This window comes from Sycon ciliatum, chromosome 1 (genome assembly GCF_964019385.1).
Source record: "Sycon ciliatum chromosome 1, ocSycCili1.1, whole genome shotgun sequence".
Lineage (NCBI taxonomy): Eukaryota > Metazoa > Porifera > Calcarea > Leucosolenida > Sycettidae > Sycon > Sycon ciliatum.
The window spans coordinates 76,496,093-76,508,393 of record NC_088643.1 but is presented as its reverse complement, the minus strand read 5'-3'; the positions used below and the strand labels follow the sequence as shown (position 1 = coordinate 76,508,393).

At 45.8% G+C, this 12,301-nt stretch overlaps 1 protein-coding gene and 1 non-coding gene across 2 annotated transcripts in view; both read left to right on the top strand.

Moving 5' to 3' along the window:
• LOC135805535 (regulator of telomere elongation helicase 1-like) overlaps nucleotides 1-12,301 on the top strand; it is a 56,165-nt gene that overhangs the window by 14,039 nt on the left and 29,825 nt on the right. Inside the window, exons 14-24 of the mRNA XM_065319584.1 lie at nucleotides 2,794-2,877; nucleotides 3,256-3,331; nucleotides 4,305-4,437; nucleotides 5,158-5,271; nucleotides 5,652-5,692; nucleotides 5,993-6,078; nucleotides 6,419-6,499; nucleotides 7,514-7,591; nucleotides 8,746-8,832; nucleotides 9,848-9,910; nucleotides 10,305-10,420. Of these exons, the coding sequence (XP_065175656.1) occupies nucleotides 2,794-2,877; nucleotides 3,256-3,331; nucleotides 4,305-4,437; nucleotides 5,158-5,271; nucleotides 5,652-5,692; nucleotides 5,993-6,078; nucleotides 6,419-6,499; nucleotides 7,514-7,591; nucleotides 8,746-8,832; nucleotides 9,848-9,910; nucleotides 10,305-10,420 (959 nt within the window). The remainder of the gene's footprint in view (nucleotides 1-2,793; nucleotides 2,878-3,255; nucleotides 3,332-4,304; nucleotides 4,438-5,157; nucleotides 5,272-5,651; nucleotides 5,693-5,992; nucleotides 6,079-6,418; nucleotides 6,500-7,513; nucleotides 7,592-8,745; nucleotides 8,833-9,847; nucleotides 9,911-10,304; nucleotides 10,421-12,301) is intronic.
• On the top strand, nucleotides 7,727-7,798 carry Trnad-guc (transfer RNA aspartic acid (anticodon GUC)). Its single transcript has one exon. It is a non-coding gene; the product is annotated as a tRNA-Asp (tRNA).

Below are 12,301 nucleotides of genomic sequence, written 5' to 3'. Positions count from 1 at the left end.
TCAGGGGCGTTGCTTCTCACAAGTTTTCTCCACACTGCAACTATGCACCACCCTCCATGGTACTGTTGACAATTCCTCTCTTATTATTATTATTATTGCTATTGCCCCTCAGACTAACGCAAAGGCACCAAGTAGTTATTAGGACGGAATTTCTTATTATTGATATTGATGAGGTTGGACAAGGATTGGACTAGACGAGACAAGATACAACCGAGTTAGCCGCTTGATCCATTGTGCGGCGAGCAACCTCCGTGTGCATCGGGTTGCTAGGAGCTGTGGCTGCTGAGACGGGCTTCATATTGATAGTGAAATCGACAAGAAGTTAAAATAATGCACCGGAAACTTGACCGCCTTCATAGGGCACGGCTGGTACCATATATCTCTACAGTGCAATAACAACAGGAATAACTAACAAGAGAATTACCTTTACTTGCAGAACCAGCATCTACAGTGTTGTAGCTCTGTCAGAACGGAGGTGAACATCGAAGGAAGCCAGTCCCACCCTTTGACCCACCTCCGTACTGTTCTCTGTGCAATTTTCTCAGGGCTTTGTTCTTCAAGAACGCCGTCGTCTGCCGCTGCTGACAATCTAGTATTGCCTGCCGAAAGTGAGCTATGAACAGCTGAACATTTGCACACTGATTGTCCAGTGAGCAGAGTTGCTGAGCTACTGCCACCTCATCTCGGCAGTAACGTTGCATGTCTGAGTTCTTGCACAACTCTTGTGTGGTATAACCAAGTGTTGGGTATGAAGAGGAGTCGTACTCCCAGACACAACGCGAGCGGGTAGTTGGGAAGAAGACATTGATTGTAGACGAAGAGACGGAGACAAAGACGAACGAAACGACAACGTTATGGAAGAGAGAGAGAGAGAGATCAAGTGAGGGCGGCAAGATAAAGGGCCTGGGTAGCTATGGCAAATATGGGCTCGCAAGTAGCTGCCCAGGCCAAATGAACGAAAGGTGAGTACGACGTAGTATGGGGTGCATGCAGGCCGGCTTGGAAAAGGTTGCAGAACATACGGGAAGAGGTACCTAACACAAGAAAGAAAGGAAATGTGAAAAACTGAAAGTAAGCAAGCTGACTCAATTGCTGAGATACTGCCACCTCGCCCTTTGCGGGTAGCACTTTGAAAAGGGGAGAAGCGCATCGGCGGAAACCAGTCCATGCCTTCGACACATTTGCGTACATTCCCCTCCGCAATTTGCTCAGGGCTTTGTTCTTCGAGGACGCTGTCGTCTGCTGTTGACAAACTAATATTGCCTACCAAAAGTGAGCTATCAAAACTGAACATCCGGGGACTGCTCATTTTAAGTGAATCGCTCAGATACTGCCACCTCATGCCAGTATTAAGTTTGCAGGTCTGAGTCCTTGCGCAAATCGAGTGTGGCATAACCGAAAGCGAAATTTCTCTTTAGGCCATGGTAAAAATTATCTTTGATTCTCAAGTACGCGCGCACCGATTTTTGGCAGCGCACCAAGAATTTTTTTAATTCTATGCATGCATATGCACGCATGAAAACGGTCAATGCGAAAGGCATGAATCAGGGAGTAGTAAAATACCAGTACGTTTCTACTCCCTGGCCTGAATATAATTATTTTATCATGTGACCATGTACATATGTGTGACCCTATCTTTGGGAAAAAAATTGTGGGAAATATAATAAAAAAATCGCTCGCTCGCACCGATTTTCACAGGCTCATGACCTAAGAATCAACTTTATTTTTTACCATGGCCTTAATTATATAGGGGTGAAACGGTTAGATGGGTTAACCGGTTATGTAACCGTTAAGAATAGAGGAGCAGTTGACCATTTGCGTAAAGGTTAATCGGTTATTTTTTTCAAATGTACACTATACACAATGTACAGTGTACGTAAATTGTTGAGCTGCATTCCTGTAAGAACAGGTGCATACACTGAGCGCTGTTCACAATGGATGCATGATGGGTATCGCCCTCATCTCTGGGGTTGCTCCCCATATTAACGATACTTGCATATGCTCATGATGAGTTTGAGTTGAATAAATGACAAGGTGACTGTAATACGTAAAGTCTGAAATCCAATGGCGCATACGAAAATATTAAAATATTTTGAACCAACTCTGGAACACTGATCAAGTGATAACACAAAGTTAGTGATAGTTGTGGTGATTGTTTTGGCAGTGTGTGAGGTCATGGTCCTATGTACAACAATCGTACATGAAAACAGGTTGCATGTACCGTATGTCTCTTATAGGTTATAACTTATATCCGTTTGGTTAACCGTTGAGATTCCGGTTAACCGATAACCTGAAACTCTAACCGTATCAGCCCTACTGTAATACCAGCCGGTGGCCATGAGCTTCATACGTGTAGTGATCCACCTCCCCAGTAATTAAGTTAATAATTCATTGCCACTAGGGAGTAGTGTAATACACTGTACCATATGACAATCAGACATGGTAGTACTCCCTGGTTGTCACTATCAATTACTAGGCACACGTACCAGTATACAACTATTCTCATCAGTTAGCTCCTTACCACTTGCTCATAGTCAGTCTACGAAAGATTTTGAAAACTGCTACGGTGAATGGTACGCCAAGTACGATGTGTTTCACACTATTCAAAGCTCCATAGAAAAATGATCTGAGGCCGACTTTGCACACCCGTGTCATCTTCCGGTATTGCACTACTCCCTGGTACTGAAAATATTAATTGATATGTATGAGATCTGGTCGATTTCTGTTCATTTCTTTCGTCTACATCAACCTGCACTTTTCAGCCATATTCTTACTCTCTGTGCAACTGTTCAGACTGTATTTGGTACGGCGGCAGAAGACACGTTAGTGGGCCACACGCAGTCAAACACCATTCGTGATCTCTCTCACTTCTACAAGGTCAGGCCACGCGGTACTAAGTACTGCAACTTCCGGACTGTTCCGTGTATGATTATGTATTGTGTTTCTTCTTGTCTTTTGGGGTGAATTGAATGGAATGGTTTATCCCTGCTCTGCCCAGACTTCTGCGCTTGCTGATAACCCTTGCTTTGAATGTATGCTGGTTATTCTGTTGCCGTGGTAGAGACCTGGAGGCAATATCCAGAGCTGCAGCGTGATAGTCTTTTCCACTGCTGTTCGCAATGTGGGTTGTTTGTTGTTACATGTACATGCATAGGGGAGCACAAACACATGTCCATGCTAGCAAGCAACAGACTATTCTGCATTTGAGCATCGCTGCTATGGCGTGCCTGTTTGTGTCTGGTGGTTGCGTTTTAGGTTCACATTGCCAATGATAAGAAGGCTCCGAAAGCCAAGACTGGTCTGTGGTCTTCTGGCAATGCATCTCGACAAGGTATGCTCTGGCTGTATCAGTGTCTTGATGATAGGAAGCTGTGCATGCTACACTGGAGCTAGTGGTCAGGGTTGTCCTACCAATTGAGCAGGAAACACTAGTAGAAGTGCTACTAGTACATCTCAGCTACAGCTACATCCACATCTTTGTGATCCAATTGGTTTGTGAAAGATTTGAATTGTGATTCGGCCGTGTACTCTTCAACAAGAAGGCTGTTGCTCCGTATGTTGCAGCTCGCACTTCCTGCTGTCTAACAACACTTGACGGACCCACGACTGCTATCTGAAGCGCCGTCGAACCTTCCACTTGGCAACCCTGCGAGAAAGCACCACTTTCTGCTCAGTGCACAGTATTTCAGGGAGTTCACCCTTCATCAGTTAGGCTTGAGTAGACTAAGGAAATTTGTGATGCAGGAGCACTACAATTTGCTCTCTCCCCCCCCCCCCCCCCCAGCAGCCTAAACATCATTGGGTATATCATATCAATTCACAGTGACGCTCCGTTTCCAGCACGACAAACCCCTCGTGAGCACCAGGCAGCAGTGTGAGTTAGTGTTGCTCATGGAATTGTGACAATAGGCGCCGAGGGCCACTGACCCTTTGCGACGCTGTTGCCTCCAATCATCGAGTCGCACCCCAACGCTAAGTACAACAGTACAACAGTACAAACCGGGCTGGTGCAACTTTGGCGGTAATATCTGAAGGAACCTTCTTCAGATATCGCCGCCAAAGTTGCAACCTAGTTTCGTTAACAAATTCATCGCAATGTTGATCTAAGGTATTTAGACAATGTCCGCCCCAACGTCTCGTAAAACGTTCTTCATGTTCCAGATTGCCACTGTGTTTATGCGATGCCTTCTGGGTCATGATGTTGATCAAATACCTCGCTGTGCGTGTGTGTGCTTGCGTGTGTGTGTGCGTGTGCGTTTGTTTGCAGTTTTGATAATGGTTGCATGTACACTGTCCTTGCGTAGGTCGTGTGCTCAGCTACTGGTGCTTCAGTCCCGGCCGTGCTATGTGTGAGATGGTACGTCACGGTATCCACAGCCTCATCATGACCAGCGGTACTTTGTCACCGCTCGAATCGTTCTCATCCGAAATGCACGTGTAAGTCAAACTCTCTGTTGTCTAAATATCTAAATATTCTGAGGAGCTGCGCCAATATCAGCAACTAGACCATGGAGTTAAGAAGTCCAGAGATCAAGTCATATACTGTCGTGGACATGGAAATCCGGTCGGAGGCGAAGCGGCCCCAGCGCACTGGCCATGCAGCCGTGAGGTACGCATATGATCCACTGTGACCAGCATTGCAGCGCTGGTCGCAACGGGTCAACATGTGCTAGCTACTAGCTACTAAGGAGTAACTTGTAGCATCTATAAATTGTTAGCTGTACCCCCCCCCCCCCCCCTCTCTCTCTCCCCCCTCCTCTCTTTGAATGCTCTTTCCTTCTCTACTCTACTCAACTCTACCTGTCTACGTGGTTGACGCAATGCTGTTGGTGCCACCATTTGCAGGCTCGCAACTCTTCGTAGATGGGAAATTTGGACAACAGTGGAGAATTTCGGCACCAAAGTTTCCTGTCAAGTTCTTGACCTCAGCACTGTAGCTTAGATGGCTGGGTAACTGCAAGGAGGGGCCAAAAAGAACACAAGCTTGACATGCCCAAACCATCCTCTGTGACAAAGGGATGATTAAATAATCCACAGTCCCATCTGATAACTTCCCCGTACAGCAGTAAGCCCAGTTTCCTTCACTTTTTTTTACATATGACTTGGTGCGTGAACATACGCACCCGTGTGTGTGTGTGTGTGTGTGTGTGTTTCCAGGCAGTTTGATGTTCAGCTTCAGAACCCTCATGTGATTGACGGTGGTCAGATCTTTGTCGGCGTGCTCTCCACTGGCCCCGGTGGCAAGTGCCTGCGTTCGTCTTTTGACCGAAGGTAAGCTTTTCCCTCACTCTTGGTGACACAGACTCGCAACCTTGTCTCGCTCCCCCACTACACTGCAACGCATGCTCCTTGGTTTCTCAGAGCCCTTTTCATTCATCATCTGATGAGCATGAAAATGCATCCAGACCTTTTTTTTGCACAGAGACAGACTCGTGCTGCTATGGGCATGGTCCAAAGGCAAGGGTACTCATGCTGTAACCTCTTCATTGTGTTTACAAAGCGGAATACTGCCACCTCTCTCTCTCTCTCTCTCACTCACTCACTCACTCTCACGGTATAGTACCATGATTGGAGCTAGCACGCATTGTCTCAAACTGAGATATTCCACGTGGCTTATCTTGTTGGTTTGTTTATCCCCCATTTTCCTCCAGATCAGTGCCGGAATATAAAACTGATCTTGGTAATGCTTTGGGTAAGTAGTCTTCCTGTATTTGTCTTGGGTGTCTTTGTTTTGTTTTTACATTGGCATCTCTTTTTTCTGCTTTCCATCCACATTTCTTGCTATGTGTTATACATGTATTTATGATAGGATGGTGTTTCAGTAAAGCCAGCACTGATTTGCTTTCTTGTTCATGTGTGCTTGTGTTGAACCTCATGTGTGTGTCCGTGCATGTCCGTCTGTCTGTATCTGTGTGTCTATCGGTCCATCTTTGTGTGTCTTATCTGTTCTCCTTTGCTCGTTGTGTTCGGCGCGTTTGCGCGCACGCTGCAGTCAACATTGCTCGTGTTGTGCCCAATGGTATGCTGGTCTTCTTCCCGTCCTATCCTGTCATGGCGGAATGCATAGAACATTGGAAGGTTAGAATCTTGATGATGCCAGGCTCAAGAATACACAGAATGCTATTGAGTGTGAACCGAATGTTTGCTCGTTGGGGATTGAGTGAGTTTTAGCGGCATTGGAATAAACCACAGCAATTCGATAAGTTCTGAATCCTTACATGTAACGAAAATGGGTGATTGAAACACTGACCAACACTCGGTTACACTCTCTATTTTCCATAATGGATCAGAAATTATGGCTCAGCCTTTTGGTCATTGCGACCATCATTAGAATGCAGCCTTGCATGTAGCAATTCAGAATATGTTATACATGTATGTCTTTCTCATGTGATTCATGTTGTGACTGCCGTGCTCTCAGGAGAACTACAACATTTGGGAGCGCATCAATAAACTGAAGCCGGCGTTCACGGAGCCCAAGAACAAAGCCGATTTTAATATGGTATGATCTTGATGGCCGTCTTGTTTGTGTGGGATTGATAGAATGTGTGTGTTTGTGTGGGATTGATAGAATGTGTGTGCTTTGTTCATACCTTTGACCAACCACCTGTATAGTACTGGCAGAATGATGTGAAGATGATGCACGGGGTTCAAACGGTTGAAGCGACCAGCGAAATGATAAAATGTAACGAAACGCAAAGAGCACATACAGACCCCTTTTCACATTGGTGACACATACAAGTATTTTAATAGGTTTGAAAACTAAGGATATGCCAATGCTTCCTAGCACTCGCTCGTGTTGTTCGAGTTGGTGACAGTCTCCTCAACAGTTTGCTGTGGCGTATAGCGAGGGTAGACTCCATACAAAGATGCCATAGCATGGTGGTTGATCATCCCTATTGACTGTGTCGGGAGATATCAGGGCCGAACCATATCTCAAGCACATTGCATCCTTCAAGTTCCTCTTGTTTTGGACTGTCCCAAATCAGGAGTAAGTTGTTGAGCCACGAACAGACACCACTACATGTACCGTAAAGTCTTGTATAAAAGCCGCACTTGAATAGAAGCCGCCCTCGAATAGAAGCCGCAATTTTGGGCCCATCAAATCACACATAAGCCTGGTTTTAGTGTTGACATACCGGTACATAGAAATACCTGTCTTGTATAGAAGCCTGTCGAATAGAAGCCTGCAAAATTTCACCAAGAAAGTCATAGAAGCCGCGGCTTTTATACAAGACTTTACGGTATCTGTGGCAACAACGACAATACTCCGGCTTGTCACTATAAGGATATCTCCACCATGCCTACAGCCTCTCCACTAAGAGGATCATACAGTTCTGAAGGGGCCGTGATATTGCGCCAATCAGTCTGCTTTTCGCTCAACTGAACCTGTTTTTGACTTGTTTGCCTTTTCGCGGGGTAGTTTTCTAACATTTTGCACACGTTTATGGTGATCAATGTCGGTGTGTGTTTTATTCTTGTGTTGATTTGATTTGTGTCCTGCTTTCCGGATTAGACTATGGATGGCTTTTATTCCAAGATTCATGATGTGGAATATCATGCAGCTGCCTTCTTTGCTGTCTGCCGTGGAAAGGTAGGAACATGGGTGTTGACTTTCTTTTGTTGGAGACACTGCCTGGTTGGAGATGCGAGACCACGTGCCGGTGCCTCTTGGCATTTTGAGTCCGGTCTGTGCAAAGCGGTGTTGTGGTGATATCTTTCCAGTCAATCCTCGGTAGTATAGTGGTAAGTATCTCCGCCTGTCACGCGGAAGACCCGGGTTCGATTCCCGGCCGGGGAGGACATTCTTTTTTTTTGCCAACACGTCGTGCTCATCTCAGACCCCTGAAAACTGACACTGATTTTTGCATTGTGCAGTCGTCCCCCTCTAATCCGGCACTTGTTTATCCAGCACACTTTCTGGCAAAACGCATTTTTTCAGTTCATTTCCTACGCTTTAAACTGTACATAATTCGATATTCTAATCCAGCAGTTGTACATCGCATACTGTCAGGGAGCATTGTAACATACACAGCACATGTAACATACACTTGGGAATATCCTATGCCAGTGCATAGGATATTCCCAAGTGTATGTTAAAGAGAAGACATGCATTCCACAAAGTACTTGGATTGACACAGAAAATCCCTACGTTTTGACGTACGACACAAACATGTATGTTAACAGGTGGGCCGGGTTGGAGGGCAGGATTTGATAATCCAGCACCCTTGTTTATCCAGCAGAAAATGCCATTGCAAGAGGTGCCGGATTAGAGAGGGATGACTGTATATGTATGGTTTCTTTATGACGTGAAAATGTCCAAAATAACGTCACATGGGCTTTTTCCCTTGCCTACGTCTTGCTAATTTTCAAAACTTCAACTCCATATTGACTACACCTGGTATTCCAGTTCAGTTCTGCTGTCCAAGTATGTATAATTATAATGTACACAAAGGACGAAACAGTTCTGTCCGCAGATTGAGTAATGTACATGTACAAACTTTTGTTTGGAAGTATCTGTCGTTAATTCCGTATGGTGAGAGGATCAACAGTACGTTACGCCCCTTCTGCTGTGATGCAGCTACAGAATGCTAAGGAAAACCGGTGCAGTATAATAACGAGATCCCAAAAATCTGTAGCATGTGATCTCCCAGTTTTTTGGAGTTCTTGCTCAACATTTCATCGAGCTACTTTCCATGTGCGCTTATTACAGAATGGTTATGCATTTTATATCTTTCCTTCTTTTAGGTCAGCGAAGGTCTGGACTTTGCTGACTACAATGGCCGTGCTGTTGTTATAACAGGGCTTCCGTTTCCACCTCGTTTTGATCCTAGAGTAAGTCACTGATTAATACTGCTAAACTACATGTATGAGTGAGTGCCTAGGAGAACTGCTTGTTGGTGGTGGTCAAGAGACTTTTTGTTTGCATTCACATGCAGAGCCCCCGAGTTATAGCCAGCCTGAATCTAAAGGGGTGAGGAGCTGGACTCACATGGGGTTGGCCATTCTGGCTACTCTCTTTCTAACAGCATCTGTGCACGCCTGCGCTTTTACACACACGCTCACACACGTGCGCGCAACACACCCGGTCCGTGGTCGACTAAAAGAGTACAACGGTCCTTCACTGGTCCGGATGCAAGTTTGTCAAGAGGAGTACAGTGTACGATACCATAGCTATTTTCTTCACACACGACTAATCACCACTATCTTACAGCACCGCTCTGTTACCTGGGATGTAAGCTGCGAAATTTCTATTTCCCAAATCTGCTATATACTATAGCGTGTACCGTAAAGTACCGTTGATCCGCCCCCACGCCATGTCGCTTCCCAGCTGGGTTTTCGGCAGGGGGCGGGAATTAGATCAAGGCTGACAAGTGCAGTACGATGTACAACAACGTAGAGGATCAGACTCAATGTGCTGGATTGTGCACATTTTGATCCTGGATTGGTAAGTATTGTGTGCAGCAGTGCATGCGTCGGTTCAACATCGTATTTCGTTGTATACGCCGAAGTCGCTTCACAAGGAGAAAATCGACAGGGGGCGGGAATTAGAGAGGGGGCGGATCAACGGTACTTTACGGTACATGTAACCTGGATGGAAGTTTAGTGTAGCGAGTACCCACTTTGGGTGATGTTTTGCATGGATAAGGAGATTCAACTCCTGCTACCGTGGGGTGTTCACTGCGAAGAGTACCGTATGCTACTTTATGGCCGCACTAGTACGTGTACTGTGCATGCATTGGAAATGTTACCCTCGCCCTGTCTCATTGCCGCTTCTCTTGCAATCACATCAGCCTCGCAGTGTACAGTAGGGACATGTTCTCTTCTCCCTTCCTTTCCTTTTCGACAGGTCAAGTTGAAGATGGAGTACATGGAGGAGTGCTGTCGAAAGCACAAGCGAGGAGAACCAGATGTGAGTCGCAGCACTTTCTCTTTTGCGTTTGGTCACGTTTGAACTAGACAATGTGAATACTGAAGCAATGCCAGCAGAGTAAAATCATAAGGCTGCACGGTTTGCTGTCACAACCTTGGGAGGTTTGAGTTCGAGAAAGAGCCTTCTTCAAGATTTCCTCCTTTGTGATTATAATAAGACGGCATGCAGCTTACCTGATTTTTTAGTACTTTGAAGTACTAATTTTTTTAGTACTTTGAAGTACTTGTGTTCTTTACTCTGTGTACTAAGTGTGGCACTAGTTTTCAGTTTCCATGTTTTTGTTTGCTACCAGGCTCAAAAAGCTCCACATTTGAATACAGTCTAGCATATCGCCACTACTTTTGCCCCCTTCTCCCACGTTTGCCCACTCCAGCCGATCAGTGGTGAAAAATGGTATCGGCAACAGGCATCGCGAGCAGTAAACCAGGCCATTGGTCGAGTCATTCGACACCGCAAGGACTTTGGGGCCATTCTTCTCTGTGATGAACGGTGAGTCAGCCTCTCTCTCTCTCTCTCTCTCTCTCTCTCTCTCTCTCTCTCTCTCTCTCTCTCTCTCTCTCTCTCTCTCTCTCATTTTTCTTCCGAGTAAGTAGATGTCCAGCAGATGTCAGGATGATTCTGGTACCCAACAAAAAAATAATAGGCACACTAACTTACTCGTACTCTGGCATACACGAAAAGGATTTCCACAACTTTCCAGGCTTTGATCATGGCTTTCATTTGAGGGTCTTGCCCGGGTTGAGTTGATGTGAGCTGCTACTTGTTCATTACCTTCTCGTACTGGGCTGAATACGCCCCGGCCAGTCTTTCGTCAGCATGGCCACATGGACATGTACAGCTTGTGCTCTTCATCCAGAATAACTTTCATCTCGTCCTCCAGGACAACTGTTATGACATAACAGTTGTTTGTATCTCTGGTCAGCGCATGACAACTCTTCTGTTCTGTTTGCCCGTTTCAGTATCATCATGATGATCATGATTTTCTCCCGGCTCACTGGTCCCATTATTTGTCCACTTTATATTTATTCAACATTTTCTGGCTCGTGCAACGACTGCCAATGACAAAATGAATGTGAAATGAAGGGTGATAGCCAACCATGGACTTCCTACATCTACCGTGACGACTCCTTCTTGTACTCACTGAGATGCGATACTGCCGGTCATCGTCTTCTGGATTCATGGTATATTTATCGTCACTGCTCTGTGGCAAGAGCACGTAAACTGTTGACATGTCTGTATACTTGTCTTGTACTCATTGGTGCGGCCATTGAAAGGTGGGTGTCACCCAGGGCCTAGGGCCTCCCCGGGAATTTTTTTTGGAAAATTGGGCCCAAATATTAACCGGTTCTAAAGTAACTTCTAACGTCCCTGCTCTTGCTTGGAATCGTCAGGACGACAGGTTGGTCTCGATTATATTATAAAGGGAGAGATCTTGGGGGGTTTTGTAACTTTTTTTGCTCGCTTGAGGATGGACTGAGCTGAGGTCCACCATGATGTGAATAGCTCATGGCAATAGTATCAAGAGTAACTATGTACTCTTGATAGTATGCATTGGGCGCTTTCGATTACACGCATTTCGGTCAATTCTAGAATTAGTTATTGTTGATGCACAGTTCGATTACACAAAAAGTGACAAATTCCGTCGTTAGAATTGATTTTATCCAATTCCGTCAACTCTGAAGAGAGGGCGAAATTTCTCTAATTCTGGCGCCAGAATTGCACAGTCGGTGTGTTACCGGTCTGGTCATGACTCAAGTGCGCGCGAAGAGCCTCCCTGGCCGGCGTGTGCGCGATGCTGGGTCCACGTGCGCGCGAGGGTGTACGTGATCTCTTACGATTCATCAATTTTGTTTGTGACATGACATGGATAAAATGCGTTGTGAATTCCAGTCGTTCGTTTACAAGGCCGGAATCCGCTCATTCTGGTCATTCCAGAATTCGTGTACATAACAGCCGGCTACGTCACTTGCATGCAGGCTAGCCGCTCGAAAAGACGCAACATTCAGGTTTTTACAGTGCCGTTTCCATGGTTGTAGCCAATGAGCGACGTTCCCGCGGCGGCCTTGATGAGCCGATAAAGGCCCGCACGCTGTCAGCCTAGCTCTACAGTGCAGGAGTCTGCGTCAGTTTTCCGTTGCCATCTCAGTTCGCATGTCACATTCCACTGTGGACATGCGATCTTTGACTGTGCAACGACTGCACGATTATTGTTCTGATCACACTTGAAGTCTGTTACAATTTACGGGAAGTGCCACCTTTGGCAGCGATTCTCAACCCTGGAGAACTATTTGACATTAAAATTGAATGTGATATTAGCTCCCTGGAAGTTTGCTCCCTGGAAGAACTGTTGCGGACGAGGAGTTTCTATCT